The 24,982-nt window shown below is 39.0% G+C and overlaps 1 protein-coding gene across 1 annotated transcript; it reads left to right on the top strand.

Moving 5' to 3' along the window:
- Window positions 1-4,517: 4,517 nt before the first annotated feature.
- Window positions 4,518-20,124, top strand: LOC114649943 (mesenteric estrogen-dependent adipogenesis protein-like). The gene is made up of 5 exons (XM_028799332.2): window positions 4,518-4,942; window positions 10,803-10,927; window positions 12,801-12,913; window positions 17,182-17,467; window positions 19,348-20,124. Exons 1-5 carry the CDS (start codon window positions 4,659-4,661, stop codon window positions 19,443-19,445), a joined length of 906 nt encoding a protein of 301 aa, XP_028655165.1. The 5' UTR covers window positions 4,518-4,658; the 3' UTR covers window positions 19,446-20,124.
- Window positions 20,125-24,982: the final 4,858 nt, after the last annotated feature.

The raw sequence follows: 24,982 nt of genomic DNA, 5'->3' as shown, positions 1-24,982 counted from the left end.
GTCCCTCCAGCGTGTCCTGGGTCTTCCCCGGGGGCCTCCTCCCCGTTAGACATGCCCAGAACACCTCACCAGGGAGGGGTCCAGAAGGCATCCTGATTAGATGCCCGAGCCACCTCATCTGACTCCTCTCGATGCGGAGGAACAGCGGCACTACTCTGAGCCCCACCTGGATGACTGAGCTTCTCACCCTATCTTTAAGGAAAAGCCCAGACACACTGCGGAGGAAACTTGTATTTGCGATCTTGTTCTTTCGGTCACTACCCACAGCTCATGACCATAGGTGAGGGTAGGAACATAGATCGACTGGTAAATTGAGAGCTTTGCCTTATGGCTCAGCTCCTTTTTCACCATGACAGACCGATGCAGAGCCCGCATTACTGCGGACGCCGCACTAATCTGCCTGTCGATCTCATGCTCCATTCTTCCCTCACTCGTGAACAAGACCCCGAGATACTTGAACTCCTCCACTGGGGCAGGATCTCGCCCCCAACCCTGAGAGGACACTCCACCCTTTTCTGGCTGATTTGGAGGTGCTGATTCCCATCCCAGCCGCTTCACATTCAGCTGCGAAACAATCCAGAGAGAGCTGAAGATCACGGCCTGATGAAGCAAACAGGACAACATCATCTGCAAAAAGCAGTGACCCAATCCTGAGCCCACCAAACCGGACCCCCTCAACGCCCTGGCTGCGCCTAGAATTTCTGTCCATAAAAGTTATGAACAGAATCAGTGACAAAGGGCAGCCCTGGCGGAGTCCAACTCTCACTGGAAACGGGTTCAACTTACTGCCGGCAATGCGGACCAAGCTCTGACACTGGTTGTACAGGAACCGAACAGCCCTTATCAGGGGGTCTGGTACCCCGTACTCCCGGAGCACCCTCCACAGGATTCCCCGTGGGACACGGTCGAATGCCTTTTCCAAGTCCACAAAACACATGTTGACTTGGGCAAACTCCTATGCACCCTCCAGGACCCTGCTAAGGGTGTAGAGCTGGTCCACTGTTCCACGACCAGGACGAAAACCACACTGTTCCTCCTGAATCCGAGGTTTGACTATCTGATGGACCCTCCTCTCCAGGACCCCCAAATAGACTTTTCCAGGGAGGCTGAGGAGTGTGATCCCTCTGTAGTTGGAACACACCCTCCGGTCCCCCTTGTTAAAGAGGGGGACCACCACCCCGGTCTGCCAATCCAGAGGCACTGTCCCCGATGTCCATGCGATGTTGCAGAGGTGTGTCAACCAAGACAGTCCTACAACATCCAGCACCTTGAGGAACACCGGGCGTATCTCATCCATCCCTGGGGCCCTGCCACCAAGGAGTTTTTTGACCACCTTGCTGACCTCAGTCCCAGAGATGGGGGAGCCCAACTCAGAGTCCTCAGGCTCTGCTTCCTCATTGGAAGGCATGTTAGTGAGATTGAGAAGGTCTTCGAAGTACTCCCCCCACTGACCCACAACGTCCCGCATCAAGGACAGCAGCGCACCATCCCCACCATATACACTGTTGACACTGCACTGTTTCCCCCTCCTGAGATGCCGGATGGTGGACCAGAATCTCCTCGAAGCCGTCCGAAAGTCGTTCTCCGTGGCCTCCCCAAACTCCTCCCATGCCCGAGTTTTTGCCTCAGCAACCACCGAAGCCGCATTCCGCTTGGCCTGCCAGTACCTATTAGCTGCCTCCAGAGTCCCACAGGACAAAAGGGTCCTGTAGGACTCCTTCTTCAGCTTGCCGGCATCCCTCACCGCCAGTGTCCAACAATGGTTTCGGGGATTGCCACCACGACAGGCACCGACCACCTTACGGCCACAGCTCCGGTTAGCCGCCTCAACAACAGAGGCACGGAACATGGCCCAATTCGGACTCGGGACGTGGTCGAAGTTCTGCCGGAGGTGGGAGTTGAAGCTACTTCTGACAGGGGACTCTGGCAGACGTTCCCAGCAGACCCTCACAACACGTTTGGGCCTACCAGGCCTGACTGGCATCCTCCCCCACTATCGAAGCCAACTCACCACCAGATGGTGATCAGTTGACAGCTCCGCCCCTCTTTTCACCCAAGTGTCCAAGACATGTGGCCGCAAGTCCGACAACACGACCACAAAGTCGATCATCGAACTGAGGCCTAGGGTGTCCTGGTGCCAAGTGCACATATGAACACCCCTATGCTTGAACATGGTGTTCGTTATGGACAATCTGTGACGAGCACAGAAGTCCAATAACAAAACACTGCTTGGGTTCAGATTGGGGGGCCCAGTCCTCCCAATCACGCCCTTCCAGGTCTCACTGTCATTGCCCACGTGAGCATTGAAGTCTCCCAGCAGTACGAAGGAGTCCCCAGAAGGTATGCCGTCTAGCACCTCCAGGCACTCCAAAAAGGGTGGGTACTCCAAACTGCAGTTCGGCGCATGCGCACAAACAACAGTTAGGACCCGTCCCCCCACCCGAAGGCGGAGGGAGGCTACCCTCTCATCCACCGGTGTAAGCCCCAATGAACAGGCTCTAAGTCGGGGGGCAATAAGTATGCCCACACCCGCTCGGCGCCTCTCACCGGGGGCAACTCCAGAGTGGTAGAGAGTCCAGCCCATCTCAAGGAGATTGGTTCCAGAGTCCAAGCTGTGCGTCGAGGTGAGCCCAACTATATCTAGCCGGAACCTCTCGACCTCGTGCACTAGCTCAGGCTCCTTCCCCTTCAGAGAGGTGACATTCCACATCCCAAGAGCCAGCTTCTGTAGCCGAGGATCAGACTGCCAAGGTCCCCGCCTTCGGCCACCACCCAACTCACACAGCACCCGACCTCCTTGGCCCCTCCCATAGGTGGTGAGCCCATGGGAAGGGGGACCCACATTGCATCTTCGGGCTGTGCCCGGCTGAGCCCCATGGATGCAGGCCCAGCCACCAGGCGCTCGCCAATGAGCCCCACCTCCAGGCTTGGCTCCAGAGGAGAGCCCCGGTGACCCGCGTTCCGGGCAGGAGAATATGCCTGTAAATATCATGAAACAAATGAATATTATAACGAATCCAAAATAAAAAACACATATTTTTTACAATAAATAATGATATGAAAAGCCCATTTGTTTAAGCTTAGTCCTAAATGATATACAAATGTTTATGTTCTAAAGAAAAAGATTAGGTCCCAATAAACCTGAAGAATCTTGCTTCCCTGTATACTCTACTATATAAACCTAAATAAAATAATCTGATTTTCTCAATATCCTTCTCAGGGCAAACTGAAAAATAAAAATGTTATTGAATATATACACGTTTCCCCATAAATAAGGTATTATTCAAAAAACATAATCTTACTTATAAAGGATGTGATCGAAAACCCAGGTTACCACCATCTCATTTAAAGCAAGTAGCATATTTTTTCTTCAGATGAAAACCTCCTTTTAAAAAATCAGGTTGTCTATCTTCTATACCATCTTCATCATCTTCTGATGTAGAACCCACTGGATTAGAATCTTTTTTAGGTTTCACACAAGAGGAAGTTGACAATCCCAAACTCCATTGACTGTTAAACTATTATATTTGTTTGGTATGGTAGACCTAAACTGGGAAGTAAGACTCTTCAACCAAGTTTTCATATGGGACTTTATCTTTTTCTTTAGAACAAGAGATTTTGCATATGATTTGGACTGAGCTTAAATAAATGAAATATTGCTTGGTCGGCATTCTTTCATTTTCTGTATAAATAAATTTGTGTGGGATTTGATATAATATTGATTTGTTAACTTAACTTTAAAGGCAAATGATGATGAGCTGGACTGGAAAATTCCAGATGATCCTGAAGTTTATCTTGTGTTAATGATCTTATGATTTTGTTTTCTTTAGTACACCCCCTGCTCCGTGGGTTCTTCCTGAATTATTGACCTACAACTTGTTAAGTACTTTTAGGTATCTCGTATTATATTAGGAAAATAAAGAACATACAATTGTGGAGGCGTAGTGTAGTGTATTTCTAATATTCTAACGTTATCAGCAATCATGGCCAAATATTTGTTGTCAAGGCTGTTCATATGTTAATATGCCCTTGAATTATATCCATACATCCCTTGAAATATAAAAATGGGCATTAATCTGTGTCAAGGATTAAAATGGAGCGTGTTCTGTACAGTGACTCTTCTCTGCGTTCGAACCATTGCCAACCAAAGGTCCGTGAACATCACTGCGGTGCAATTAAAATTAGCATCACCCTCCCCTCTTCCAAGTTAAAGTTGAGTCACAGGATTTCTAAAACTTTAAAACTTTAAAGAATTTATGAAAGTGTGGCAGCCTCAGCGTACGGCGATCTGAAACTCAAAGCGGTTTGCTCTTTGGAATATACAAAACAGATGAGAACTGTCAAATACGTTTAGCAAAATTATAATTAAATACGATTAAATAGTAAACGAAAGTACCTGTACACCTGACGTCAACTTTGCCCCACTCATTAAAACATCAGAACATTTCGTTCTTTACCTTTGTTGAAGAAATTCAGGCACGTTTTACGTCAGACTGCGCCTCCCGACTCCACTTTCAGGTTGAGTCACTCCGGGTCGAACCGGTCAGGGCGCACTGGCGAGTGACGTAAGAACGGAGAAGACGCGCGTTCTGTGTCGTGCTGCTTACACCTGTAGGTGCGGAGAAACGCGACGGTCTGCTTCTATCACACAGCTCGCCATGTCTCAAGGGGGCAAGCGGCATGTTTCCAGGAGTAGCACGAGTCGCGGTTTTTCGGTGGGCTTTACTTCGATTTCCTCTGGAGAACTTAGTACTTTGACCACCTGCAACTGTGAAATTGCCGTGTTGCCACTGGAGCTGCTAATTCAACTACAGGGGAACTATTTCGAGAAAACGGAAAATGAGCTTAAAATCCAAAACCATTTTGGAGGATACAATGTTTTTTGCGAGAAAAGCGTGGTGCTAGATGGGAAACAGTACGAGTTGGAAAACATCATGGAAAGGTAAGGAAAGTCGCTTGGCCGCGATTAAAGCTGGTTGAGAGTGAAGACCTCAAGTCAGACAACCAGTTTAATGTCAATTTTGTCATTCGCGTTTACTATAGCATACCGGTAGGTTCAAGACGGACTGCAGGCGATGTGTTTTATAGTCATTTTGGCAGAACAGTGTTAAAAACGTGGTCCTTGGGTTCTGTCCTGGGGCAAATCTTTGTTACATACAGTTTCACAATTTGTGAATCTTTTTACCTCTTCACGTTCACTTAGCTTGACCTGTTTCAACTACATGCGCAGAGTAGACAGCTGAGCAAACAACAGTGAAGCAACACATTTTATTACACATGTTTTATTAACACGTTATATTCATACCAGTTCAAGTTAACTGCCTCGAGTGCAAAACACCACCTTAAGAAAAAGGATAAGTTTCTATGCGTTTGCCTGTTTGCTGTATTCCTGACATTTAATTTCAAAAGTTGGTGCATCATAAGCATTTTAGTAATAAAATGCATTGCGTTTATCATACTAACAGATGGCACATCACAAACATTAAAGGGTAAGTTTGGTATTTTGGGTTGGGAACTATGAAAATAAATGGCTGTCATTCCTATACGTTGGACAGTTATCTTATCCAGAGATCTTTTCTCTCTTGTTAAATTAACCCTAGCCTGAATGAATCTATTAATTTTTTACATTTAAAATTTCTCATTTAAAGATTTACCGATGTTGATTCTTGTCCTAGAGTGTGTATATAAACATAGGAAACTTCAGTCTCTGTATTACATCTTGCCTGAAGAAGGGGCCTGAGTTGCCTCGAAAGCTTGCATATTGTAATCTTTTTAGTTAGCCAATAAAAGGTGTCATTTTGCTTGGCTTTTCTATATACGATACAATATTTTTTGTAAACCACTTAAAGCTGAAAGTCTACAGTTAAGTCACAAAATGATTGCTTTATTTCAAAATTATGAAAAACTTGTTACTGTCCAAATATTTATGGACCTAACTGTATATGTTTGTGAAGATATAACTTTGACTTGGTAAATCCAGCCCATGTGGCATCTACACACTATACGCCTTCCACCTTCTTTTTTTTTTTTCCACATGCTTTTCCTTCCTTTTGAATGATTGCTTTTAAATATTCATTTTTACAAGCAGTTGAACTTGTAAAATGTTATTTATTTGTCATTTCCCAGCACCCAAGTTACTGCCAGGAAGTATGGTTAATAGTTCAGCAGGTGGAGCCAGTGGGAAAATTGGTGAGCAGCAGTTTAATGAGCTCTTTGGGAGTTGGCAAGAATCTTAAAATGTGGTAGTCTGAGACAACAAACTGTTTTATTTGAGAGTGTGGAGATTGGACAATGGATTTCAAACAATAAGCAGTCATGTTTTTACGATTAATCTTTATTTTTTTTTAAACCTGTACAACTAAAATTGTTACCCGTATTTTTTTTTGTCTTGTGATATTACATTTTTGCATTTAAGCTTTTCTGTTTCTGCTTCATGTGGGTGAGACATTATGAAGCAAATAACAGAAAATGTCTAAAATCTAATATTCCTGTAGGTTGTTGAAAAAAGGAGCTGTTTCCAATAAAGCCTGCTACATTTTATAGACTATATTGGGCTGATATCTGTTAAATAAGTTTTATTTTTTTCATTTTACATAGAATAATACCACTGTTAGGGATATTACAGTGTTTTTGAATTTTAGTAAAAGTAGAAAGTGAATCAGCAGTGTAACATAAGCAGTTCCATTAGAATTAACATATGGGATGATTCTGAAGAGAGCAATACATGGCTGAAGGTGTACCAGAAATTGGGAAAAGTCAACAGAAAAGTGAAAATACATGTTTATAATAGTCCAAATCAGAGTTGAGGCCAAAAAACACGGGCAAGGGATGTTGGTTCCATGTTGCAAGTTCATTGTTATCATGGTTGGAGGGATGCATATGATAAGAAATTTTAAACTCTGTTAATTGGTATGTAAAATGCAACTTGGCTGTTTAATGTAAGGACTGTTAAAGCTATTTTAGTGAGCTTCAGATGTAAAACCTGTGTAATAGAGCATCCATTTCTGATGATCAAATAGGAGAGTTTTAACAATGTAACATAATTCTTATCCTCCTACAGTAGATTTTGAAGTTGTGCTTGAATTGTTTTCTGAATTTGATCACTACCTGTAATACAGTTATAGATCACCTTCTTTAATTACAACTAGTTGCTTGGAAATGTTTTTCTAGTAAAAGAAATGTGAAATTAAATCATAGGAAATAGTCATAGGAAGTAGTAACACACATACTGGTTTCACCCCTCTCAGCCACCACTGACGCTGTATCAGCACCAGGATATTCTTTGTCATTCTCGTCAGAAATACATTTACTGCGGGTCTCAATGGAACTTAGTCTTTTTGGTCTGCTTTTCCTCTACCTTTACGGAGATTTAGACATACTGTTGACCATAGTGTGCTAGCAAACCTGGCACGATCAGGTATTGCAGCACATGTGAAAAACAGTCTTGCCACTGGGCTATTTAACATCTGTTCACTCACCAGTAAGTGTCCTGTCCTTGATGATCTGCTAACTGACTGGAAGTTTGATTTTCTTTGTTTGACTGAGACCCTGCAACAACCCAATGATTTTTTGCAGCTTAGTCAATCTGTTCCTTCAGGGCTCGTTTACATCTGCCAACCCCGTGCCTCTGGTTGGGGTGGCGGTCTTGCGATACTATACAATGAGAAATGGAGAGTATCCTCGAAAACTGTGTCTTAGAATGCCTCATTTGAGTCCATTGTCTTACAAATCAATTGACTTACTCCCAGTATACTTGCCACTGTGCCAGCTGAATAAGGGTTTTTTAAATTAATTGTTTGAGTTTGCAAATTCCCATTGTTCTATGTCCTCTAATGTTATTTTACTGGGTGATTTTAATTTACATATGGACACTGTTACTAACACTTTTATGAGGATTTTATATCATCCCTTGAAAGTATTAGTTGGCAGCAATTTATAGATTTTCCTACTCATTTCAAAGGCCATATTCTTGATCTTATCTCTGGCTCCAGTGTTACTAACTATAATTGTACAGCATCTGACCTGTCTATATTTGACTACAAACTGGTATTCCTTTAATGTCAGTTTAATATTATCTAAATTAAACCCACCTCATTCTATCTCATTTTTGCAGCATTAAGAATGTTGATTTAATGGTCTTCTCCAATGGAGTTGACAGCTTGTCCAGCAGCAACAATTTAATTACCCCAGATGAGCAGGGTTCCCACTACAATGATGGACTATACAGTCTTTTAGATAACGTTACTCATTTGAAAATCCAGACTGTCTTTCACCCATTCTGCCCCCTGGTTTACCCTGGAACTACGCCAACTTAAAGCTAAAGGTCAACCCTTGGAACGCCTTTATACAAAGATGGACCTTACAGTCAATAAGAATATGCATGATGAACACATACTATTTATAAGGATGCTCTGACTGCAGCAAAAACTAAATATTATACAGCAGTAATTAGGTCTGGAGAAGGGAATAGTAGGACTTTCTATTGTAAACTGCATTCTATGGCCACTTGACAATCTTCTATCTCAACACTGATCAATGTAACTGTTTTGTGACCTTTAATTCTAAGGTTGGCAATATCCACCAGCAGTTGACATCTTTAGGAAACTCTGCACATGGAACATTTTATGATTCCCCCTTCTTCTTTTCCTTCTAATTTTAAACTTCCAAGTGTAAAGGAAATATCTGGTATTATTAGAAAATCTAAACCCTTCCACCTGTTAGTTGGATCCACTTCCTACTCACGTGGTTAAATCTTGTTTGCCTTCTCTTTATTCTTTAATAACTGGCATCATACATTCTTCCCTTATGTCTGTTCTTCTTCTTTTATCTTTTAAAATGGCTGTGATAACTCCAGTTCGATCAAATACATTCTAAATAATTATCATCCGTTTTCAAATTTACCATTCCTTTGAAAAACGCTTGAAAAAACTGTTGACATGCATGTTCACTCTTACCTTACTTACAACCTTTTGTTAGAACAATTTCAGTCTGGGTTTTGTCTGTTTCACAGTATTGAGACAGCCCCGGGCAAAATCACCAATGATCTGTTGATGGCAGCTGACTCTGGGCTGTTAAGCATACTTGTACTTCTTGATCTGAGCTCTGCCTTTAACACAATCTCTCACGATATTCTCCTAGAGAGATTAAAATCAATTGGTATCATTGGTATTCAACATGCGTGGTTTAAATCTTATTTCTTGGATCGTAGTCAGTTTGTATAGTGAAAAAAAATTCAGATCACAACTTTGCCCAGTTGTTAATGGTGTACCTCAGGTCTTCACCTTAAGCCCCCTTCAGTTTATTATTTACCTTCTGCCTCTTCATTTTATTTTTAGGAAATTTAATATTCATTTCCATTGTTATGTTGATGATCCCCAGGTTTATCTGTCTATTAAGCCTGATTCCACCCTTCCACCTTCTTCCCTCTCCGACTGCTTGCAGGAAGTTAAATCATGGTTGTCTGCTATCTTTTTCAAACTAAACAGTGATAGAACAGATGTTCTTCTGGTAGGAACTGAAACTGTTGTGGCCAAATGTGACAGTATTTCTCTGACTATTGATAAATCTCTTCTTCTCAGGTTCAGAGTTTAGGTGTCATTCTTGATAGTACCTTAAAATTGAAGCACATATTAATGATATCACTCGGTCTGCATATTTTCATCTACTTAATATCAGCCATCTACACTCGTTTCTTATAGCTAATAGCACTGCTCTTCTTGTAAATGCCCTGGTTATATCTTGTATTGATTATTGTAATTCAATCCTCTGTGGTTTTCCTCACAAACTCCAGGAGACGGGGGCTATTGCTTGTTCCAGGAAAGTAGAAACTTCTCTTGAAACAGGCTCCATTGCACACTCAATTTTATTGTGTCTTTTGGGATGTGGGAGCTGCGCAGAATAAATGGTGACATACCTTACAGATATAAGGAGAATTTGCAAACACTAGGCTTTGAGCACAATAGTAAATTAAATATTCAGCTGCAGTTTTCAAAAATATTTTGAAAAGAAAATGGCACAAACATAAACAAGACATTTAGTTATTTGTTTGATGCCTTTATCTAAGATGATCTATAACATGAGATACAATTGATTACATTTCTTTTTTTCCCCAGTTGGACCTCAGTCAGGTGAACTAACTTGTTCATGTTCACATAATGTCAGTCAGGTGAAGTAACATGCTCATGTTCACACAGTGTCAGTGAAAGATAAGGAGAAAGTTTCTGACGAGCAGTAGCAGGCAAACACGCCATTGTTTGCTAAATGAGAAACATGTATTTCCTGTATTTCTATTAGTATGTGAATGCAGCATAAACATCCGCTGTTACAGACAGTCTTACATTGCCTAATGGGCTAGATAAGGAAACAGTGGTTCTGGGTAGAGATCATGCACAGATGAACTCACATGTGGATACAGGAAAAGCCAGAAAAGGCCAAGAAGTAGGGAACATGGATAGGGTGCAGGTAAAAACGTGACTCCAGAACTGTGATGTGACACTGTGAGGAGGTGAATAATTATGAGGTGGCATGGTCAAAGTAATTAAAATTATCATGGGAATAACTATGGTGGATACCAATTTATTATTTGAAAATGTGTTCTATAATAAGAACAGAGTTCCTGCATTTCACAAAAAAAAATGGACAGAACTAGATCCCAGTATATATCTGAATACCTCTTAATATTTATGTATTTATTCATTGTTAAATTTTGCTATTGTGTTTAAATTGTTTTTATTTTTAATTAGGATTGTTTGGGGCAAATGCCACATCTATAATAAACATTTTATTTATGTTCTTAAAATCAGGTTTATTGTCATCAAAAGTCATAAGGATTACAAGGACTTCAGGGAAAATCTGCTAACAAAACCTCTTATTCTCTTTACAAAAGCCTGGAGGATGAAGACTGTGTTGCTTAACTGTGAAAACAATGGTAGGCCATTTTTTATGTATACAATTTAGAAAAAATAAATCTATTGCCCAGAATTTTCTAGTGCAAGATTTTATCTATCTTTGAGAATTTTTTAACCCACTTAAAAAGAAATGAGAATTGAGTCAACATAAGGTGATGAATGAATTTGGGCTGGTATACACTGAATAGCTTGAAGTACTGAGGTAGTAAGCTTTCAGGGTAAAAATAAATTGATGCAACAAATTGTCAAAGGCTGTATCTGTGCTTTTGTTTCCAAAAAGGCTGCGTCTGAAGTAGTTGTATATTTTATAAGTTCATGTTACATGTGTACTTGTTCTGCCTTGGGAAAAAAAAATATCATAGTACTTTATAAATATGGGACATTTTATTTTAAGTTTGCATAGACTTTCCAGAATCTAAGTAAATAAAATATTAAGTCAGCACAGTGGAGTAGTTCTTAGTACTGATGCCTCACAGCCCCAACCAAGATGCTGCACCAGGAAGCTGGGTTTGAGTCCATGCCAGGCTACTGTGTAGAGTTTCTATGTTGCCCTATCTGTGCTTGAGTTTTTTGTTTTGATGCCATATGATTTGTGTTAAGTTGGTGATTCTACATTGTCCTGGTTTTCTTGAGTGTGTCATTTAATAGACTGATGCATCTGACATAATGAACTGGATTGAGCAGGTTTGAAAAAGGATAAATAGAAGTTGGGGAAATAAATAAAACATTAGTCTGAAAAATAGTTAAGATTTACTGATTTGTATTAGTATTTAAGTGTAAAGGTCTGACAAGAATACTAATTTATCATTCCCCAGAGTAGGATATAAGAAGTAGTTAACAAAGAGTTCTACACTCAGAGTTCACATTTGAGAATAAATGACATCATGATTTTATGGTATCTTGAGCCACTAAATGGCACTCATGAAGGCATTTTGTAATTTCCTTGGAAATCATGATGTTTTGTATTTTTCTGATACTAACACTAAGACTTCACAACAGAGATGTTAATACTAATGCCACAGTGGTAGTGCTGTTGCCTTGCAGTAAGGAGAACATGGGTTCACATCCTGAGTTCTCTCTACGTGTAGTTTGCAAAGTGCTTTGAATAGTGACAGAAGTGCTATATAAATGTAAAGAATTATTATAGTAGTAACAGTAATATTTAAAGTAGCAGGTGGAGGAGAAGAAGTAAAAAACTATATGTTTAAACATAATAAGGCAGAATACTGCACTGAGCTGCATGTAATTGTTACCACTTCACAACAACATCAAGGATAATACTGTAGTAGCCAGCATAGTACCGTGAAAATAGGTGGGTTGGATGGGTGATTGAGAGCAAAATGTCATACAGGTACACTAAGTTCTGCATTCCATGAATCCCTGAAACATTCACATTACACTTTACAAGCCCGACAGGCAGCATAAACAGAACATCACAGAAGATAAAGGAGGATCACAGAGAGAGTGTGACTATGAAATACTGTACAATCGGAACACTGGAAGAGTGAAACAACTGAAGAAACTGTCGGAATAGCAGTGGCTAGTTTCACTTATTATAACCGTTTAATTTTTTTAATTAAAATTTTTTTTTTCTTAGCTTCAGATCTGAAAAAAAAAACTAATTTATTGGCAATTCAAAATGTTTTGTTCATTCTAGGGAAGGTGACTTTTACTTTTGGTGTTAAAACTTTCCAGTTCCCAGCTGAGTGGTACTATATCTTACAGGGGTACATAAGAAAGAACATGCTATGTAATTCAAATGTGAATTGTTTTAAAAGATAGTTTAATTTCCTGCACTAAACTGAATTATAGTATTATTTTGGGAAAGTCTTGGAAAGTTTTTGGAGGATATGTTCAGATGAGTGACTTTTTTTTTTTTGTTTTTGTTTCAAGGGAAAACGTTTGCCATAATTGTAAATACAAGGCATCCTGTTATACGTTATGAGATTGAAAATGGATTGAATAATATCATATCGTCAGTCTGGGGAGAGAGTTATGACCTTCAGGTATGGCTTCTATCCTTCTGCACATACTTGTACTGCAGATCTGTCAGGGTTAATGCAGGGTTCAGTAACAGTTAGTACTCTTAAAACTTATGAAACTATTTCTGTTCTTTTCTATCCTTGTTAAATAGATATAAATAAATCATTATCCTTGCGAAGGAAATTTTGAACACTGCTACCATAATGTAATATGCCTGGCTGGCAACAATGTTAATATATTCTGTGGCATTTAAATGTTTCTCTGTTCATATCAAAGGACCCGAAGCATGTTACAAAAATACATCCTTGCCTTTACTACAGCCTGCATTGTTGCCCCTGAGAAGCCGTGCAAACTATTCTATCATATCCTGGTTATTTCATTAGTATGAACCAGCAGGAGCCAGAATTCATTGAACTAGGCAATGCCTTTCTGTTTTACTGATGTCCCTTACCCTTAGGCTGTGGTAGCCACTCCATTTTTAGATGGAGAGAATTTTATTAGCGTCATCACCTGTCATACCCCATCCTTCCTAAAAGAATACTTTGTCCAAGAATGCTAAAAAAAAAATATTACTTAGTAGGCCTTGGTAAAAATATCATTATTTTTCGTTTAAATGATTCAATATTGATTCCTAAAGTCTTAAGATCAGCCTCGTGAATCTCTATCCTGACCAATTGCTAAATGTAGATTTTTGCTCATATTCGTTTTTGCTTTCTTATCCAGTAGATGGCGCTAATGCACCAGTTAAGAATTGCTGCAGAAAAAGCAAGTTACTATTTTGCCTAATATGGTGTGTCCTCTTTAACTTAAATCGGCATCGTCGACACTTAAATCAGATGTGTGGACAGCTGAACATCCAGGGCAGCAGATTCCTACATGACAATCGCGCTTTAAAAATGACTAGGCACCTGTGACAGATGTGTTTCAGACAAGCATGCTGCATGCCAGACACACCGGGAGCAACCTCACTGCTAATATGCAGAGCTGCTGAAACGACTCGCTGTTGTTTCATAAACCTATCTAGCATTTCCAATACGCTATTCCATTGTGTGACTGCTTTAATTACAGGTATGTTTGTTGGTAAATCCAATAAACATAGACTATCTTTAGGCATGTGGCTAGCTAACTGTACTGCTACAGTAGAAAAGAATTTGCAATGTACCTCACCCAGCAAAGCAAGAGGGCAACTGTTGGAATTTTCAGATCAGCACGCCATACTAAAGTGTGCGTGTGCTCAAAGCAGCCGACTTGAATTGGCTCCATTCTAGCGGTGTTCTCAGTCACAATGGCCAGTTCCTTTTCTTTTATGTTCCATTCATTCAACGCCACTGTCAACAAGCATCAGCTCTAGATCCTCATTTTAAAATGCTTTCTTTTTGTTTGAAAACTGTGAGGACACATTTTCGAGAAGAATTATAGAAAGACACGAGTCTTCCCGCTATGTTTAATTGCGACTAATTCAAGATTATTTTAAATGTCCAAAAGGGGAATACATTTCGCTAACAGTCTAGTTGAAGTGTGTCTGCATGGAGATTCATAAAACACAAATAGGTTACTGAATGATATTTAATATTTAAGGAGCAGTATTTGATTATTCTACAATATTCTTCACAAGATGATACAGATGTTTTATAAAGTAGATGCCATTGCATTATATTAAAACAAGGAGCTGCCCCATAATATGTGTTAAGTCTGACGTGGCCATATAAATCTTTTGAATGTGTGTAGTCCTTTGAAAAAGTTTTTTTAAACAGCAATGATATTTTGTTCCACATCTTCTAAACACTGATGTTAACTGTTCATTACTAATCAAGTATTTCTATATAAATGTCATTCCATGCTTATGCATATGTTACGAAGTCACTATAGACATCATTCAAATATAGTGTTACTGAAATGTTACACATTATAATAATGTTCTCTATGCATGGTTAAATAATTTTTAATAAAAGCCACCACTTCAAATATATCCGTGCACACTAATTCAGTCAAGGTAAAATTGATATCGAATAGAATTGGGGCATTATGACTCAGAATTAAATTGATACCCAACCCTACTACTTATGCTTGTAGTAGGTAAGTGATGGCAAAAAAAGTCAACAAGGTTGGTTAAATAAAGCACTTCCAGAAAACACTCCTGTGAACGAAAATGGAGCATTCTTTTATATGCCTAAGAATTTCAGTTGTAGATCTTTCTCCCTTCATTACATTTATCATATCCGCAACTGAAGCACCTTTTGGATTTTTTTAGCAGCAGGCTATAAATCAGCACGGGTGAACTGGCCCTTTGCTTGGTGAAGCATATTGGATATGCACACGTGCGAGACATATTCACTTGCTGATAATGTTTTCACTTGCTTTTCTTTAACGTTTAGTTGTATATACAGTAACTCTCTGTGAAATTTGCACTGTTGATATTAACCAAAATTAAGTGGTAGCCAGTGATTAAGTTGTTATTGGGGTGGACTCATGACCAATGAAAGAAGGCTGGAATTCAGGTGGTATGAGTGAGCGTGTTTGAACATATTCCACTATAATTAGCAAGAGCTCTTTCTGGAAGTGACTTATATTAGTAATATTTTAGTAAAATTCTTTCCTTTTTCCAGTTGTAAGCATATGACTGAACGTCTTGATGTGACGGTTATACGACACAACTGATTTGAGATTTTTTTCATGGATGATTTAATATTATTTGCTGTTTTCTGATGGTTGTCACCATAAACATTTATTCTATTGGAAACTTTATCTCTGTTCTGCATGATCATATACAGTAAGAGTAAGTATTTTTCTTGTCCATCGCTACAAACTACACAGAGTAAGTCTCGTATAGAAATACATATAATTATTGGGTGGAATATTCCTTTGAGAAATAAGCATTTTAATATTCCTGATTCAGCACCACTGTTGTCCTGAATTGTTTAGATTACAAACTATAGCCAAGTCGTGTCTGCCTCAGATTTTCCTTATGGTTTCCTGATCTAATATACATTTGCTTGTATGCCTGGTGCCCACTACTATACTGCATCCAAAGCTAATTAAACCTTTAGCCTTGCCCATTCTTTCACTGGATTATGTGCATACATGACCCTTTAGTACATATTTTAGATTACATTTTCTGCACAAATGGTGATGCCTCTCACAAAACAGTCAATCTTGTGGAAAAAATAGGGTAATGGTGACCAATCTGTGTTTTTAAAAAAAACAAAAAAACAAAACAATTTAATAAACAATATCTGTAGTGCATATTTGTTAATGATGATTTAGGGATATTTGTAGGCATTGTAGAAGAAAAATAAGCCACATTAATTATTAAATAGGAGGTTCTTTATTACAAATCATCGAATGATTCAACTCACATCAAAGATAAGATCTGAATAACCTTTGTGATGTCGGTTATCGTATTTAAAATTTTTATTCCCCCGTATGTCATGCATGATTTTACTGACTAGTTAGCTCTGTAAAAACAATGAACAAAAAAACAGGAGGCATATAATTCAGCTTCACAAAAAATTGTTTTTGTTAATTAGGGAATTGATTGATTAGTTCTTATCAGATGTTTACAGTAATACTGTCTCAACTTTGCAATACAGTGCCTTGTTTTGAACCAACATATCCTTGAGACTGTGAAATAAGATAAATGTGTGTATGACAATTCCTCCTGAAGGGCTCCATGGCAAACAATAGGCAAGAATGAACTTAGTAAGTATACAGATAAAAAGCTAATGTGAAACAAAAGTCTGTGGTGATAGCATTTAGGAGTCCATGACAGTGTGCAGGGCTCTGAGTAGGTGTAAGATGCAAGTAGTTGTGCAGATGAGTAGCCCTGGGGGATTGATGGAGTGAATTGGTGGACCCTGAGTTCATGTGCAGATGTGTGGCAGTTTCAGCAAGTTTCCTCATTAGCACTCTGGGGTGCATAATTAATCACCTTTGTCCATAGTTGTGTATAAGAGGAGCACTATGCAATTTGCACCAACTCTAGCCTATTATGTGTCCTCATGCCCAGTCCATTTCAGTTTATGACTAAGTAATGGGTTCAAGAATGGAAAGACAATAAAGCAAAATTTATAATAAAGATAAATGTTCATGTTGATAAGCATAATAACTTTCACAGCATGAAGATAACTGCCTGAGTTTAACAGTTGATTAATGATTATTTTTTATATTGAAGTGAATAATGAAAACTTTTTATTTATTTATTTATTTATTTATTTATTTTTTTAAATTCTCGGCTATCAAAGTAATTTCTTCCTTTGCTCTTATACTCACATTCAGTATTTTCTCTTTTCAGTTTGACTTTGTAGAGACAATCAAAGAGTTTTTTGCAAAGACTGGTTATGACACCAATGGCAAAGGTCTGAGTTTTTCCTTCAGATTCAAAGCAGATGCCTTCTTTGACCTTTCCTACATGTTGGGATTCAGTAGCAAAAAAGTCCCAGTAAGTGGGAAAGTTTTGAATCTGTTTTCGTCTATTGAAGAAAAGAAGAACAAAGTAAAAATGTTCCTGGAGAAAATTAGTGAACCCTACATAAAGCGAACTAGTGTTTCTGATCGCAGAATGAGTTCTCTGTCCACAGGTATAGTACAAATTGCAGTACTGCTGTCTTCTTTAGTGATTTGTGTCAGAATATGTTGAGCATTTTTTTTTTAAAAATACACTAAGTACGTACATTTACTACAGTGTTTTATTAGCTAGCTCTGCTTCTTGGCAAATTCTGGGATGAGCATTTGAATCCGAGTCTGGTTAGTTTCTACCTACTCCAGTTTTACTCCCACATCCACAAAATGTATCTGTTAGATTAAAAGATGGCTGTACATTGGCTTGGCATGAGATATGGGTTTATGCATCATTATTAAATTGTGTTCTTTTGAGATTCTTTTTTTTTTTTTTTTTTTTAAATGTTCAGATTAGTATTTTCATGGCATGATAGATGAAAAATTATGGGTGGGTGTGGGGCACCCAAAATTAAGAGTAGTCTCATCCCTGCACCTCTAGATTTTGATGAAGTGAGTATAGTAAATCAGCAAAGGGAACTAAATATTTGTTTGAAAAGTTTATATTTTTATTGATTTAATTAGAAACTGCATTCCATACAGTCAAGTCACTTTAACAAATCAAAACAGAATTTCAACACTACCCAAGAGAAAGAGAGGGGAGCCAGCAACCAAAGCTACTCTATAAAAAAGAGTCAAAAAAATTAATGAAATTAGACACTTTACCATGCTGCCAAATTCAGTCCTTCTCTGTGGTGTACTTTCTAGAGACTAAACATGATCTTCTAAAAGCACATTCCCTCCAGCAGGTTGAGCAAATAACAACTGCTGGAGCATTTATGAATGAGTGTTCTGTACACATTTCTTTAAAACTAAAAAAGAGAACAGCATTTACACAGCTTTTACCAAGCTTCACATTCAAAAAAGATGAAATTCTGCTAATATTTAACTATTGCTAGAAATGGTGTTATGCTCATTTTTATTATATAATATGTATTTTTTATATATAGTATTTAAGAAGTATCACTACACATTCCAAAAGGTACAGTATTTTCAGTTAGGTGACTTACTGTAATTAAACAAACAGACAAAAGAACAAAGTTTATAAACTACAACTCGAGTTTTTTACATTGTGTTTAGTGCCAAATGTGTTTTATTGGATCTTTAGTTTAACTAATGTGTTATCTGTTGCTAGTCATTCCAGTGAATTTTAAAAGCTATTGGGGAGTTCTGGCTAAATTCTTACTGGTGTGGCTCACATTTAATCTCATATGTTTTTTATTTAAGATTTATTTCATCTATTAAAGCAACCATTTTCCATTTACAATGAGGACCTAATACCCTCAATACAACAAAAACAAATTACAAATATACACCTTAGCCCTGCTTCTTCTTGCATCCGGTGTCCTGGATTTGAATCCTGTGCCTGGTCTTTGTGTTGTGGGCAGTTATTGTCTTTGTGGGTTTTTCACTTGCTACTCTGGTTTTCCTTCCCCATCCACATAAATGTGATAGGCTCTGTTAAAGACCCACACTCTGTGTCCAGGGCCAGTTCTTGCCTTGCTCCCAGTGCTGCAAAGATAGGCTTCAGCTCATACAACCTTAAGAGCTTGAGAATGTTTACAGTCATTACCTACCTGCTTAACTCAATCTAATTTGAACAAATCTGGCATTAACCACAATTGGTATTAACCACAATTGGTTTTAAATGATTTGAAACAATATTGCTTTTAATCTGCATGTTTACAATTAATTTTTTTAAAGTGATTTTAAGTATAGTTGTGCCCGGTGATGGGTTTAGCAAATAAATTAATGCTTGCACTACATCCTATTTTTTTTTTAATGTACAGTATATTGGATTACATTGCTGTCTCTGACTTGGATTGAGAATGGTTTAATAATGGATAGGTAGGTGGGTGTTTTCACATTTCTAACAATATTTTATATTGCCTTTGTATTGTAGGCTCAGTTGATGATGATGTCTTCAGTGGTTCACCAAGTACTACACATCCCAGAGCATCCCTTGTAGGGCCAGGTCCTTTCCCTGCAATTTATGAATAATGAATCTTCCATATTTTTGGGACTGATGCTTTTGTCTTTTTTTTTTCCAAAATTTTTTCAGTCTTATTTTATTATTATTTCTTTTGAGCAAATGTAATAAATACAGGAAATTTGATTGGATGATTCTTTTCCTTGTGTTTTCATGGCACTTTGTTTTGAATATAGCTTTTTCCCAGATCATCCGTTATTGTATATTCTAGTAGTTAATAATTAGTTTCAGTTATCATTCATCATTTTCTTCATGCAACAGCTGTGGCTATGTGGTGTTTAATATCAAATGGTATACTTGTGGAATCAAAGTCTGGCTTCATAATTTTTCACTTTACTGTAAATAAAATTTCACTAATTTAAAAACAGTTCTTCTAAATCTTAAGGCATAAGTGATTAAAATATATAACTTTTTATTTCCGGCTTGAACTTGTTCTCTGTACTTCCAGTAGAAGGAAAATCCAAAATGCTATTATGGATCAGAGTGAAGAAGTGCTAGATAGACTTTGTTTCATTTATACCATTGCTTTCGTTGTCGATGTTTGTTTATATAGATATATTCTGCAGTGTAGCATGTTTTTGTAAATCAAAATGTGAACATTAAAGAGATTGGATGGGATGAATGGGATACCACGACTCGCAGTGCATTTCATCAATGTGTTGAACATCAAGAAGTGGTGTGTATAAAAATATGAGCTTTGAGAAAGGTTGATTAAGCTGCACCAGAATACAGTATGCACACTAGAGAGTACTTATCTAAAGAAGATTTTGCAAAATGGACTAACAAAAGAAACTAAGTAAGCGTGAGAAATGTATAAAGACAGAAGCGAAGAAATAGGCAAACCCTTTAAACGAAAAATTACCAGTTTTCAATATACCATTCTCGGTGTTTGATTTTGTGAGTGCAGGTTGAATATGCATATGTTGTCCATTCTCTTAATCCAGCCTCTTTTATTACAGCAATACTGGTGTGTTAGCCCAGTTTAGCACTTACCTGTAGCAGCCATATAAATAAAGGTTCAGTGCCTGGTCTGGTCACTGTCTTTAGAGAGTCTTGTTATCACATGTATGATGAGAATGTTGGGTGAATTTGCTCTGTACCAGAATTGCGTCCAACCTTGGATTGGCCTCTGCCTAACTAACAATAACAATACAAGGACAAAAACCTCAGTGTTATATAGCATAGCCTGCACTGGATTCCATCAACAAGCCTTGACCCTAAAAATCATCTGTATTAGAATACGCAGGCTAGAAAAATGGACGAGGCCTAATTTGTATTATATCCTGAAAGAGAAGGACCTGTAGTAAACTGTGATAGGCACCTAACCAAACACAGTATGTCTGAGGTGGTTCTAAATCATTTGTTATTCTGCCTTGAAATTTCATGTGTGTTTGTTTTGGCGTATTTGTGTCACATGATGGGACACGTGTGTGTGTGTGTGTGTATATATATACTGCTCAAAAAAATTAAAGGAACACTTTTTAATTAGAGTATAGCATCAAGTCAGTGAAATTTCTGGGATGTTGATCTGGTCAGTTAAGTAGCAGAGGGTTTTGTTAATCAGTTTCAGCTGCTTTGGTGTTAATGAAATTAACAACAGGTGCGCTAGAAAGAGGGGCAACAATGAGACGACCCAGAAAACAAGAATGGTTTAACAGATGGAGGCCACTGACATTTTTCCCTCCTTATCTTTTCTGGCTGTTTTTTCACTAGTTTTGCATTTGGCTACAGTCAGTGTCACTACTGGTAGCATGTGGCGATGCCTGGACCCTACAGACGTTGCACAGGTAGTCCAGTTTCTCCAGGATGGCACATCAATACGTGCCATTGCCAGAATGTCTGCTGTGTCTCCCAGCACAGTCTCAAGGGCATGGAGTTGATTCCAGGAGACAGGCCTTAAACCATCAGCAGGACCGGTATCTGCTCCTTTGGGCAAGGAGGAACAGGATGAGCACTGCCAGAGCCACACAAAATGACCTCCAGCAGGCCACTGATGTGAATGCCTCTGACCAAACAATCAGAAACAGACTTCATGCGGGTGGACTAAAGGTGTGACACCCTCTAGTGGGCCCTCTGCTCACTGCCTGGCACCATGGAGCTCGATTGGTATTTGCCATAGAATACCAGAATTGGCAGGTCCACCACTGTCACCCTGTGCTTTTCACAGATTAGAGCAGGTTCACCCTAAGCACATGTGACAGACGTGAAAGGGTCTGGAGAAGCCGTGGAGAACGTTATGCTGCCTGTACCATGGTTCAGCACGACCAGTTTGGTGGTGGGTCAGTGATGGTCTGGGGAGGCATATCCATGGAGGGACGCACAGACCTCAATAGTAGACAATGGCATCTTGACTTCCATTAGATATCAGGATGAAATCCTTGGACCCATTGTCAGACCCTATGCTGGTGCAGTGGGTCCTGGGTTCCTCCTGGTGCATGACAATGCCCAGCCTCATGTGGCGAGAGTATGCAGGCAGTTCCTGGAGGATGAAGGAATTGATACCATTGACTGGCCCCCACACTCGCCTTACCTAAATCCAATAGAACACCTCTGGGACATTATGCTTCAGTTCATCCGATGCTGCCAGGTTGCACCTCAGACTGTCCAGGAACTTAGTGATGTCCAGATCAGGGAGGAGATCAACCAGGACACCATCCATTGTCTCATTAGGAGCATGCCCCGACGTTGTCAGGCATGCATACAAGCACGTGGGGGCCATACAAACTACTGAGTATGATTCTTAGTTGCTGCAATGATATTTCAGCAAAATCAACTAGCCTGCTTGACACAATTTTTTTCACTTTGATTTTTGGGGTGTCTTTGAATTCAGCCCTCTGTAGGTTGATAATTTTCATTTCCATCAAATGATGTGGCATTCTTTTGTTCCTAACACATTACCCAGTCCATATCAGTGCAGATATCCAGCAGGAATTGTTTTCCCATTGAGATCTGATGTGTTTTCAAAGTGTTCCTTTCATTTTTCTGAGGAGTTTATTTTTACCATCCATTTCCTTGTTCCATCCTCTGCATCAATAAACCCCTGCAACCCTTTTTTCAGTTTAAAATGAGTAAAACTCAATGTTGAAATATCACTTAAGCATTAATTTTTAATGCATGTGTATGCTGGCTGTGTTTTCTGTGTGTTGCCTGTGTGCCTATGGATACTACTTTATGTGTGTTTGACAGATACAGCCTCTGCGTGGCTTTGGGTTTATTGAGCAGCAGTGAAAACCTGCGGCACTGCATTGTCTAGGATGAAGTCCTCAATGACGTTTCTGCCTTAAGGACACAGTTCTACCAGTTGCTCGGCAAATTAAGAAATATATTTCACTCAGTAATTTAACTTATTAGTGAAATGTTTCTGACAACCCTCGGCTTTTGTCTTCTTTAGCAATTATCTTTTTAATATTCTATCATATACTTATCTAGGGAAATGTTAGTTTCACATAGTACAAGAACCATCTTATTGCTGGGTGGTGCATGTCTATTTCCTGTGGAGGGGCCAAACCAGTTGGCCATGTAATGTTCTATGTACCCTTGAGGGCTTGTTCTTATGTGCAATCTAAACTTTCCAGTTTAGCAATCAAAATGGAAGGTCATCGCCCATTTTAAAATGAGGAACGCCTGTTGTTGGGTTACACTACCGCATGTTTGCACTTCTAGTTTAAGCTTCACCCAGTCAAAGCCATGTTAACATACCAGTGAAGAGGTATAAAACATCTACTGCTGTTTGCACCTTTAAAGGTAGCCACAATAATTAAAAAAAAAGAAACAGGATCAGTATCAGGAATTCATAAGACTTTACGCTGCACCTTGATTTTCATCCATTTCTGAAGAGGATAAGGATAATTTGAAAATGCCACCGAGGAAGTCTGTGTGTGTTCGTTCAACTTCATAGGAAAAGTTGCCAAAGGCATGATACTCCTGGTTCTGTGCTTGTTTGAATCAGAAGCATCATAGACAAAGAACAATCATGTACTATATGTAGAAAATCTTTTTTTTTATTGTTTAATGGCCTTGTTCTGAGTAGCAAACACATAGCCACAGTTGGTTCTGCTGCCAAATGTGCAGAGAGAGATTGAGTCCGTGAGGTGTGTGCAGTCTCCGTACTCTTTACGTGTTATTGCAGTTTGCCTTTTCTTTACTAATAACCATTCAATTCTAAACCCTAAAGTGGAGGTGTTGCTGTTTCAGTTAAGGCCACTTGTGGCAAACAGATTTTCCTGAGCAGTGGGTATTTATGAGGCTCTCATTTTACTTAGTCTAAATCTGTAAGGTTGTATTTTATCAGATGATGATGCTATCAGTGGGTATCACAGTGATCTGATGCATACAATAGCATTACATTGTTTGATTTTTTTTTTTGGTAATCTGATGGGTTTTTTTTTAACTCAAATGTTTCACTAATCATTATCAAAAGAGGGTAAGACATTATTAGTTGGGTAGGTTCATGCTTATATTAGAGAAATGTGCACATATATAGGAAGGTTCTGATATGACCCCCACAAGAGTTTCTACAATAGAAATGCCACTGGAAGTCATGTTTGTTCTAGTTTGTTATACTGTATATACAGTCAAATATATTTGTTGTATGTCATTATAACTGTTGTGACAAGAAATGCCAAAAGACATCATAAAGGTTTGGGGCAGCCTCCCATATATTGACTACTGGCTGCTAAAATTGAAATGATTGAATAGAGATTTTCACAAGACTGAGTCCAAAACAGAACTGATCAAAGACAATAAAGATGACGGCGTTAAAGGCTCGGTCAGGAAGTGATGTCATCTTTAGGGCCGGGGAAAATGGAAGTGATGTTATCTGGACCGGAAATTACATCATCTCTGGGGCTGGAAAGGAATGTGATGTTGTCGGGCCAGAAAGTGACGTCATCTCTGGGGCCGGAACCTGAAGTGATGTTGTTGGGACCAGAAGTGACGTCATCTCTGGGGCTGGAAGTGATGTCCTCGAGGGCACTGGAACCAGGTAGGATTTCCCGGTAATGGTCTGCAAGTAACTGAGAAAGACAGTCCGCACACTCTGCCACCCCCTGGTCGGCGGTGGTATTACAATTACTCAGGCCCTTTAGCTGCCTCCTACTCGCACGTGTGTGACACTGTTCAAATATGGTTTTCATGTGTTATTTGTGTTTCCAGGCCGTTTGTCTTCCTTCAAGAGGTAATATTTAAGTAGTACACAGACTGTCTGTAGCCATCCATTCATTTTTAATACACTGTATTTATTCTGGTCAGGATTATAAAGTGTGATGGTGGCAGCAATAGCTGCAAGTTAATAGTCAGTACAGAATAAGATACCAGCGAGAGTGACCATCTGGATTTATTTCTCCACACAGATTTCCTTTTAGCATACTTCACCACTTAGCACTAAAGTATTCTGTCATAGGGGCACAGCTAGCAAAGATTACACTGGTCTTCAAATAAACTATTTTTGTTTGTTACTGGGAACTTCAGACCACTTTTTTACACTGATTTCGGAATTAAATCGGAAATTAAGCTTAAGGTTTTTGAGATACACATTGACGTTTTGACA

The sequence above is a fragment of the Erpetoichthys calabaricus genome, chromosome 4 (genome assembly GCF_900747795.2).
Source record: "Erpetoichthys calabaricus chromosome 4, fErpCal1.3, whole genome shotgun sequence".
Classification (NCBI taxonomy): domain Eukaryota; kingdom Metazoa; phylum Chordata; class Cladistia; order Polypteriformes; family Polypteridae; genus Erpetoichthys; species Erpetoichthys calabaricus.
This window is presented reverse-complemented; position numbering and strand designations above follow the sequence as displayed.